The 11,618-nt window shown below is 37.8% G+C and overlaps 1 protein-coding gene across 2 annotated transcripts in view; it reads left to right on the forward strand.

Moving 5' to 3' along the window:
• The first annotated feature begins 524 nt into the window (after positions 1-524).
• The window catches only part of msra (methionine sulfoxide reductase A), a 59,469-nt gene continuing 48,375 nt past the window's right edge, over positions 525-11,618 (forward strand). The window contains exon 1 of one of the 2 annotated variants that reach the window (XM_043219762.1): positions 525-782. In XM_043219762.1, coding sequence (XP_043075697.1) covers positions 647-782 — 136 coding nt within the window. In that variant the 5' untranslated portion in view covers positions 525-646. Of the gene's footprint in view, positions 783-4,414; positions 4,924-11,618 lie in introns of those variants that run through there. The other variant, XM_043219764.1, reaches the window with a different exon arrangement.

Below are 11,618 nucleotides of genomic sequence, written 5' to 3' on the forward strand. Positions count from 1 at the left end.
CTCTTTGTAACGTATTGCAGATATCCATTGGATTATAAACGTATTAATCTTCTAGGCTACAGTTAGCCTATTAGAAAAATAAAAACACTTTTCCGCAAGTCCATATCCTATATTCACATGAAGTGCAATGCAGTTGCATAAAATAAACTAATTTTCTACACTTAGCTAGCTTATTCTAATCAAAAAAGCGCAGGTTTAAAACGAACTAACTTTAAATTTGAGTAAAATTACGCATAATTAAATACTCAGCTTACAACTGACACAAGCACATTAACACGAGCGTTTTGAATATTAAATACAATATACGGTTGTCTATATAGTTGTCGTGTCCTGACGTGTAACAGCTACATTTGCTCTAAATGGCAATTTATACATTCAAATTAAGATCAGCATCCATCAAACCTATATAAAGCAAGTGACAACACAAATGAGTAGCTTTACAACTTTTTTATTAAGCACATATTCCAAGTTAAACTTTTTTTTTTTTTAATCACTGAGGAATTAACGTCCTCAAACACAGCCTTGACCACGGCGTGTCGTTTAACCACGTGCACTTATTTACAACATATATAACCAATAGTTAGGTAACGAGCACGCGCCTGTGCAATTGTTACACGAGTCAATCGCGTGCGACGCGTTCGTGCTCATGGTCGCGCGGACTTCCGTGCGTTTGGTTTGGCGTTATTTTGTCCAAAGCAGAATGGGAGATATGTCTTCCAAAATACGAATGCCGTCCCCGGATGAGGCGCTACCTGGAAGAGAGCGGAACATTAAAGTGTCAGGTATGGTGTTGTGAATTTGTCTGTTCTCAGTTCACGCGCTAACTCGGCCGTAAAAACAAAAACAACGCCTTGACGTTTCAAGTCACGATGAGGTGGATACAGTGGTATAGGTTACGGATTGGCAACCGAAGCGTACTTGTGCGAAAGAAAGCTAAGACGACTCCTCTACGGTCGAAACGGGCGGCTTTGTTTTGTTTTTCCTGGATCTGTGCGACGCGCATGCGCAGTGCTACACTTGCGTATAATCGTCATTTTGTTTATTCCAGACATGCAGATAGCGAATATTTGCAGACGCTATTTACTCGCATTTGGCTACTCAATAATCAATATCAGCTCATAGATTTTTTGTGTATGACAACCTATAGTAGCATCATTAAATCTAATTCAAGATTAATTTTCACGATAAAATACCATTTAGGCGAAGCTAAATGTTTTCAAAGTAAGTCTTTTTTTTACTGAGTAATAACCCCAACACTCTTGGCATTAAATATTCAATATCTTTCTCCTCAGAGGCAAGAGCACAGGGTAGTAAAGGGCAATAAAAGGCACACTTGCAGTGGAACAGAACAGCTGACTCAGGCTCTTACATAAAAATGGAAATGCTGCTTCAAGTAGGGTGAAGAGCTCTGATGGGAACAGGAGGCCTGCTACGAATCCTAAATCACACCGTTTAGGTGACATCATTTAAACTGAAAAATAAAACATCTAGTTATGAAGTCGTCATTCACCAGGCACTTTTTAATTCAGAGCGACATGGTTCAAGTGGGACGGTCATGCTGATTTAGATTTGAGATAAATCAATAAATGCTTTTTTCTCTCCATAATTACTCCCACGTGTTATTCCAAACAGTGTAATTCACCCTTAAAAAAATCAATTCATACTCGCCTGTAAAACCTGTAACACTTTTATTTTCATTGGAACAAAAAAATTGTTTGCAAAACATTCATAAAGTGTGTGCAGGTTTCCCCCCCCCTTCTCTATTATTTTTACACCCTCTTGTTCTTCCAAATCAATATATTGCTTTTTTCCTTGGAACGCATAATCCATGGGCTACTTCTTTTTCATATGGAAAAAAAAGAAGCATTTACATTGTTTTACAATGATCCTTTTGTGTTCCACTGAAAAATAACAGCATATGGCTAGGCATAATAATGAAAGAATTTTGATTTGTTGACTTTTTATTTTTTTATCTCTTTTGTCTTGCTCAGGGCACAATAGCGATAACATAAGACTTGGTCGAACTAGCAATTTTTTACATATACCTCGTCATATACCTCGTCCCGTCCTCCCAGCAGAAGGTCAGAGTGGACATTTCCCTTCGAGTTTTGGAGATATTGACTTTGCATTCATTGTACAGCTAAAAGCTGTGGACTTAATTTGTAAAGGCAACTTTAGATAAGGATGGTAGGTTATTGTAATTTGGCCTGGAAGTTAATAAGTATAAAAAAAAATGTGTTTGCAACGCCTCGCCCTCAGGAGCATCCGCAGGCTACTTGACATGCGACTCGCATTGGCGTTCAGTGCAATGGCATGAAGCGTGCCCATGCAGGGATCCACCCCTTCAGACTGCAGTGAACTGATTATCAGCGCTCGACTCTCAAGGCTTCCCCTTGGCAACGGGACTCCGCCGCGGAGCTGGAAGGTTGCCAAGTAACACTCTGCAACACTGACACACGCGTGTCTCGCTTTGAAGATGTAATGAACCTGGTTGAAGGTTACAGACCACAGAACAGATGGAAGAATGAGATCAGAGCTTAGGGCAGTGTGATGTCTCTTTGAACACGAGCAGCTCTCACAAAAAAACTTTGCGGGCACTTAGCTCACGTGCTGAGGGATCTGGTTCAGTTCTTTCAAGTGCTGGAGTTGCTGTGGACTTTTGGGACAGGATTGTACTGCTTTTTATTGATATGCTAAACAAAAGTCCCCTTTCTTGAAATTGCTTGAATAATTAAGATCTTTTGCTCAAATATGCCTCTTCAGCTTAGTAAAGGACTAATTTATTTGATTAAAAAGTAAAAACAGTAATAATTGGAATATTTTTGCAATTTAAAACAACTTGTCTATTTGAATACTTTTTAAAATGCAACGTATTCCTGTGAGGACAAAGCTGAATTTTTAGTAGCCATTTTAGCATATCAGAATCATTTCTGAAGAATCATGTGCGCCACTGGAGTAATGGCTGCTGAAAATTCAGCTTCACTGTCATGGGAATAAATTGAGTAATTGCAAATCTGTAATAATGAAATTGCTTTGATTTTCTTCATTGATTCTTTAAAAAATGTCATATTTAACATATAGTTCACCCAGAAATGGCAGTTTTGCCATTATTTACTCTCTTATTTACATTATACACTGTCTTATTTCCCTCTTGCTATTCTAAACATGTATGACTACTTTCAACTGTGGAACACAAAGGATATTTTCAAGAATGCTGGTGATCGTAACGTTTATTGCATTTACACACCCATACACACAAATAACTTGTAAGTGCTTTGTACTTACTTGTACTTTTCCATTTTGATCTAAAATGAAAACATCTATTTAAATTTATTAAATATTTATTTATAATAATAACAGAGCAAATGTGACAAAAAAAGGTTGCACGTTTTTCGTCTGGTAGGCAAAGTAAAATTAGTTCGTGAAATTATAATAGCAGTTTGGCTTAAGTAGGACAGAACAAATATGTCACTAGTATATGACTAGTTGATTTCTCATATGCTATAAATTAAAATTATATTTAGTTGGAAATTTACATTGTTACACTGCTTTCATATTCTCTATATCAGTTGTTGATTGTTTTGTTTTGTGGTTTGGTTTCCATATAAGTGAGAAAGTTTGTTTAAGGGGGGCGTCCTTGGGGCTGTCCCGCTTTGGCACAGCGTCGCTGCCATGTCCCCAAAAATGGCAGCAGCAGCACAGGAGGTGCTGTTTTGGCTCGCGGAGAATAATCACCGCACTGAAAAGAAGAACAGCAGCAGGATTTTTCCCTGCTAAGACAGATTTGAAAGTGAGTAGGTGAAACACAGAGCAACTCTCGAGTGCCGGTGGCTAACAACGCATGGAGTGGACGGGCTGTTAAAGGAGGGACGTTGGAGGTGCGGGGGACGCTGGGGCGATTGGGATGACAGACATTCCAATGTCCTCACGTCTGTGCATCTGGCGAGGGAGGAGGGGGGACTGAATCTGGATGAAGGTGGCAGGGAATGGCAGAGAAGAGAAATTAATTTGAGATTCGTTTTGATCAATTTGCCTAAATTGGTGCTTTTTTCGGGGAGAGGAGGAGGGGGGCCCAGACAAGCAGACACAGGCTGGAGCTCTGCCAGGGTTTCTCGGGAAAGTTGCCATGCCGGGAGTGCGGGAGCACGGAGAGGGAGAGGAATGGAAGAGAAAAACCCAGGCGAGACTTGGCAGGGTTCTATCGCAGCTCCCTTTGTCTGTTTGCTCAGCTTTTGCGCAAAGGAAATCAAAAATACCCCGAGTGCAGGAGCTCAGCTTCAGTGCTAAAAAACTAAATCTAAAAAGAAAACTGCATTATATTTCGCAGGAAGCTAGGGCAAAGGGGGCACACATTGTAATCAATGAGCCGTTTACGACAATTCTGGAAGAACTATGCGGTCCCGTTTTTTTGGACTGGACTTTTGAAGTTGTTTGCGCCAAGAGATGACCATGCGTCTTCAGGGGTCTTTGTTATCTCAACCGCAAATGAAGATGCATCTGACTTATGTTCTCACTAATGGCTTTACTGTACTATGCCTGGAGCTACAAACGGCAAGTGCCAAAGAAAAGTTTGCACCTCTACGACCGGACTGCAAAGTTTTGTTTCTACTTTCAGAACTAAAACTAAAGGCCGGAACCAAGACGCTGTGTTCTTAAGTGGGAAATGGATGTTTTTGTCTTGGAAGAAGAAGTTAGGTAACTCTCCAAGTGTCCTCAGCAACAGTCTTCTTTTTTTGAAGTCTCCAGAAAACCAAGACCATATTCCAAGGTTGTTTGCATTTGAACATGCTGAGATCAATGAGGGCATAAAGAGACTGTTTTTGTTTGCAGGTGATATTCTTTTTAACTAATAGGAATTTGACGCTCTTGTGGTCAACAAATGTCTGGAGTACAAAGAAGGCCTGGATGTTGATTTTCCTATCTGTAAGTGGCGTCTCTTTCAAGCCAAATAAATGCAGCATTATCCCATATTAAAAAAGAACATTTGATTAGTAATTGTTTTTTTTTCTCTGTTAGCTTACTTGATGCTAATGAGTCACTTTTTTTTAGAATGTTGAGTTGTTAGTATTGGTTTGTATGAAGCGAGTATGATTTCCTCTTTGTACTGATTCTTCATTTGCTTTTTGGTACATGCCATTTGGTACATGCCATCATTCTATACTGACTTTATAGTGTCCTCTCACCAACTTTTATACTAATATACTGGTTTTCTGTCTCGCACAGCTACACATTGGCATTGCTTTTCGCTTTTGCACTAGGATTCTGGCTGCATCGGCAGGCTTCCAGTTAATAACTGTGAAAAGGGCAAGAACAGAGAAGAGACAGAGAGAGAGAGAGAGAGATTTTGTTGATTCTGTGCCAATATGAATTTGCCAGATGTGTTTCATCACAAGACAGGTGTCCATGGCTGATAGAGCAGGTGCATTGCAATGTTTGGCATTATATTTTGATATTATGGTTTTCTGAAAGGCCTTTCAGTTTTCCATCAATACTCCAAACATGCAAAGGCCTAAACTCTTTGGTGGAATTTTGTGGAAATAGAGTTTAATCATCAGTATTTCTGACCTTTTATTAAAGTATCCAAATTCACAGTTTTGCATGCTATTTGTGATTTGTTTTATGAAGTAGAAACTTTTTTTCCCTTTCTGCCACCAGCATCTCAGAACAGCTGCTTGGGCAACTGCAAAATGCCAGTTGGAATCGCTCCACTGCTTTCCATTCGTTAAAAAATAATTATTAATTATCAACAAGATTATTCATATACCACCTGGATAGATCTAAATTAACAACCCTAATCGTCTAGTTTTGGAATATGTTCATTTGAAGTAGATTAGGCAATTTTTTTATAATGTAGAGTAAAATACTATCACTACTGCAAAGTACCAAAGTAAACCAATTAAAGTACAGAAAGAATTGCAAATGGAAAGAATTCACAAAGATTGGTTGGAGAACTGCTCTACACAACAATTGGCTCTTTATTTACAAACCACAACTTTCAATTCAACACTGAAAAATCATTAAACAAGCACAATACATAAAAAAACAAATTATACTACCATTCAAATGATTGGTCTGTAACATTTTATATTTTGAGCACCAAATCAGCATATTCAGTATATCTGAAAGATCATATGGCCACGATGACTAGAGTAATAACTGCTAAAAATATATATATAAAAAGTTTATTTTAAATAAAATAGAAAACAGTTATATAAATGTAAAACATATTTTACAATATTACTGTTTTTCTTTATTCTCAATAAATGCAGCACTGGTAAGCATAAGAATTTTAACAGCGTTGTACAGTATGTATTCAGTAATCAAATGTGCATACTTGCGTCAGCTTTTTATCAGTAGTTAGAACTATATTCTTTGAGAGTGTTTTTTTTTTTTGTGAGCTCTTGAGCTTTTTCCTGACTAAGTGATCAAATAGAAGAACAGTCCAACCATGCATGTGTAACAGTGGCTGTAAATTATTCATAACTTCCTTTGCAGATAATAGAAAACCTGATATGTTTGCATGGCTATTCTCTGCAATACAGGTTTTTGAAACCTTTTAATGGTCGCAGAGAAGCAGTGTGGAGTTTTTGGTAAATCATTGTGCACGATGACCCACTTTAACTCAGTTAATTGGTTGAGAATCCAGCCTCCTTTTAGATTTGTCTTTCTATTTGTGGATTTGCTATAACAAACGTGATGTTCTTTGGTTTAACTCAAGGCTAAGATCATGGTTTTGACTCCCGGCGAAGCTACATACTGATAAATGTACATTTTGGATAAAAGTGTCTGCCTAATGCATAAATGTAAATGCAGGCTGACCTTCAAACCCTAATGTGTAGAGAAAAGGAAGACCTGCAGGTATGATTTGCTTAAGCAGATCATTTAAAAAGGCTGTTACACACTCCCTCTGCCTCCCACAGTGCTCTTTGCCCTGCTCAAGAACACCTCTGTCAACACACCAGACTTGTATTGCTTTCAGCAGTAGTCTGGCCTGTCTGTCTTGTCACTGATTCACAAAAGCTAGTGTTTGGCGTATGTAGTGGCTTAATGACTGTGTAATATTTTACGACAGATTTAGACTTAAATAAGGAATGAATCATTCCAAGGTCTTGAATGGGCTCGCACTTCATCAGCATGAGAAAGGAACAATCTGGGTTCAAAAGCCAAGCTCTATTAGTAGAGAATTATTTCGACTTTTCCATCAGCTTGTAAAAATTGTGTGCGACTTCTTTTACAATGGAAGTTTATAGGCAAGTCATCAAGAGAAAGTTATACACATTATAAACACAGGGGTTAGTCCATCCAAAATTAAAATTCTGTCATCATTGACTCACATTAATTTCATTACACTACAAATCTGACTTTCTGTATTTCATGGACCCTAAAAATAGATATTTTGAGAAAGTCATTTTTGCATCTTAAACCATCAGAATGCATTGTCCAGTGAGATGGTTTGTGATAGATGGTTTGTGTCTGTACTGATTGACAGTCTGCCACATTTTTTGTTACTTCTAGTACATCGCAACTTTAGTGAAAGATCTGTGATTTAAAAGGAATTATCAAGAAAAAAAAACATGATTTGGTTCTATCCATCAGTTGTTGATTAGATAGAGGCAGATGTGAGCTTGCAGTCGATTGTAAGAAAATGAAGAGCTCAAAATATTATTAAAAAAATAGACCTATTGCAAGCATGAATGTGCAATAAGATCAATAACATGCACTTAGAAAATAGATTTAAGATGCCGACTTTTGGTCGTGCTGACAGGCATGTAAAATAATTTGTTAAATTTCTGTCTCGCTGACTGATTGGGATTATTCCAGCACTGTTATTTGTATTTTATAGGCCCAATAACATCTTCTTCATTGTTAAAGCTGTGATATATCTCTCTGTGTGCAACATTGTGGAAGTTGGAATGGCTTAGAACAGTTGAGTCCAAGAAGACAGCAAATGAATATCACCGCATTGAGTTGGTGGATTTGGCATCGCGGGCTGTGCGTATGATAAATTCCAAATCTCACAGCTTGAAGGGTTGTTTCAAGAGATCAAAATAATTCTTTCTGAAAATGTGTTTGGATTCCTAATGCAGGTTGTAAAAAGACTCGCTCGCTTTGCTCAGAGGATGCAACAGTCCACCTGTTTGTCTGAACAAAGAACTGAAGGAATTAAAGATATGGTGTGTTCTGGGTCCTACAGTGCGTTTCATTTCGCTGTTTTTACCTCTGGTGAGCAAAACCCCCTTTAATCTTAGCTCCAAAGAACTGCACTGACGGGCAGGTGTGGAGCACTAGTCGCCATGTTTGATGTTGACACATAATCGCAAGATGAAGGGAGAAGGAAGCCTTTTCACTCACAAAGAGTTCTCTCTCACTCCTTCACCTCTGTGGCCACACGTCTACCCGTTACTGGCTCATTAGTGATCCTGTCTTCCTTTTATAATGATAGAATAGGAGCAGGAGGGTAAAACCCCGTCTGTCGCACATGCCCTGTGTTGCAGTACAAGAGTCGTCAGTTCCACTGATCACAGTAGCGTCTCGGCTGCTATTTTATGAAGACTTCTAGTATGTATTGTTCTGTGGTTGAAGCAAATTGGGTAATAATGTCAGAAACATACTGGCTCACTATGATTCAAGTGCTTTTCCTTAATTAGCGGTGAGAAAATGTACAAAAATAGTATAAAGCCTTGAAGATTCAAACTGAACAGGCTCTGGATGCGTTTGAAATGGTGTACTAGTATACTACTGCTTGTGCAGTATGTAAAGGTATATGCACAGTATGCAACCTTTATTAGGGTTAATGAGATATAGCCATACAGTCTTGTGTTGATTCGTAAGGCTCTGGAACTATTCAGAATTACACAGTGCTACACTACTAATACTATGCAACCTTAATTTGCGTTGTTGAGATTAAAGATTAAAGAGGTTAAAGATTCATTTTGCAGCTGATTGATAATGAGTCTCTGGAAGTGTTTGAAATGGCTACCATACTGTTTTTGCAATATGCCAAGGTATGTATACTGCGCACAGTATGCACCATTAATTAGTGTTGATGAGATGTGTTAGAAAATAGAAAAAAGACTGATTTAAAATGAATTGTCACATTTAATAAGCTGATTCATAAGCCTTTTGAATGTGTTCAGAATTTGATGGTACTACAGTACACTATTAATACTTTGCTTGCAATAAGTAATATGCACCAATAATTAGTGCTGATAAGATGCATAAAAATGGCAAAGGGTTTGAAGATTCAGTAATAGTCATCATATATTATTGAGCTGATTAATAAAGCATACACTTCATAGTAATAAGCTATGAACACTGTTTTTCTGGTATTTAAAAGTGCATTGCATCATTATTGTTGATGAGATACAATATTGCAATAGAGGTTAAATATTCAAAGTGTAGTTAATTCACGATTAGGTTCTCTATGAGTTTAATTTGGCATTTTATTGTTCTACTCAAACCATTTTCGCATTATGTACAGTGTGCACAATTGCATTGAAATGACTGACTACATCTATCACTGCATGCAATATATAGTGGAGTCATATGAGATGTCATGGAAACATATGTAATTTTTGCATTATTGACACACTATAGCCCTATTTAATACTGTAAAGTTGCTTTGACACAATGTATTGATAATCATTATACAAATATAGGTGACTTGACTACTATTTGCAGTGTCTGTCATGGCACACTGTACCATTTCACATTCATTTTTACAAAATAGTGGGCGGTATACAGTATATACTCTGCAGTATGCCATAAGCAATACACTAGTGTTCCATTCCGAACAGCCTTGTTTAATCACCATGACAAAGGAAGTGATTAAGTGTTGGGCATTTTACAAAATGATAGTCTCTTGGCAGTCCTTGTGTTTGTAGTTGACTAGATGCTGTTGCCAATGGTGACAATATCAAATGAACTGGAATGAACACTTTCATTCCACAGCTGAACATGAAGTATGAGGAACACATTATCCATGTAAATATAGCTTTGCATTTGATGCGGTTTCTTTTTCTGATTTTGCCTCTTCCATTCTCTACAATCTCAGTCGTTCTCATTCTCTCTAGCCTTCCCCCCACCCTCCTTCTGATTGGTCGAATTAACTCTGCAGCGTCCTGTTGTGAATAATTACTTTTGATCCTATGCGGATCTCTCTCTCTCTCTCTCTCTCTCTCTCTCTCTCTCTCTCTCTCCTTCACACTCTTTTAGTGTTTTCAAAATTTTCCTTTTCAGTTTTTTTTTATGCTAGCTGTCACATCCCAACATCACAAACCCACATGTAAACATATACAGTCTGAATTGAGATGGGTTCTCAAGTTAAGAGTTTTTCTGCTCTGTTACTTAAAGCAGGCATTATTATGTAATTGTTTCTTACCTCTGTAGAATGCAAAGGAGACTATCAAAGTGCTGTCAACCTCCCAAAAATTACAAAAACACCATAGTATTTATAGCCAAGTAGCCAGCACCAAGAAATCCATAAGACTCTTATACTATTTCATTGGCGTTTCATATGAAAGTTATGTGTGATGAACAGATTGTTGGAGCTTGTAATGTTTGTGTTAGTATAGCTGAATATGGCACATGAACATGTCCCACTAATACTAAGGATTTAAAGCTGGAACTGAAATGACAGATCTTACTTTCTTCATATTGTGATGTACATCTGAGTGTAGCAGATTGAAACCATTTAATAAGTTTGTTTTTAAGAATGAACAACATGACTGATTAAGGCCACGGTTTAGCCACAATTCATCAATTACCTAAAGGGAAGCGTTATTGGGCTACACAATGTGAAAGTTATTACAAAATATATTTTGTATTTGTATCTATTACTGTTTTAAATATTAAGATGTAGTTGTTGTAATAATGTATTCAGAATGGCTTTTTAGTGATGGTGTTAATTGTTAGCTTTGTGTATCACAGAGTCTAAGAGTCTAAGTTTCCTTGCAAAAGGACTATAGAGTATAAGACTAAGTCTAACTCTATATTATTTTGTTCTTATTGTTGGTTGTTGATTGGATATTGAGATGTTGCGATCAAAAATGATGGCTTATGTCACCAGATGAACTGTTCTCATGTACTATATTATGCATTTATAAAACAGATATATGAATTTTGGTCTGTTTCACAAAGCGCAATGGATTCTAAATACACTTTCGTTATTGTTTCTTGTCATTTCTGGAGCTTTCACTAGTAAGGGTGGAAAAACAGCAGGAATATACTGCCTAAATCTCTTTTTTTGTGTTCCAGGGAAGAAAGGAAGTCATATAACCCATACTAGAATGACATACGGCTTAGTAAATGATGACCGAATAGTTCATTTCTGGGTGAGCTAACCATTTAAATGGGGGTAATGGCGATATTTTGTCTGCTCTTGCTCTTGTGCTGATCTCTGTTCACTCTTGGTCGTCTTCTGAAAGTGGCAGGCCACCTCTGGACAGTCTGACAGGCAGAGGAATCAGCATGTCCTGCGCTCTCTCCACGTCCTTAGTGGACCACATGCCTGCACTGCTCTGTTCCGCCTGGCTGACCTGTCAAAAATGTTCTAGTCACACGAGTGGGCTTCTACAGCGCGGCCGCTTGGAAATGACTTGGCACCTTTGCATTAATTT

This window comes from Puntigrus tetrazona, chromosome 20 (assembly GCF_018831695.1).
Source record: "Puntigrus tetrazona isolate hp1 chromosome 20, ASM1883169v1, whole genome shotgun sequence".
Taxonomy (NCBI): domain Eukaryota; kingdom Metazoa; phylum Chordata; class Actinopteri; order Cypriniformes; family Cyprinidae; genus Puntigrus; species Puntigrus tetrazona.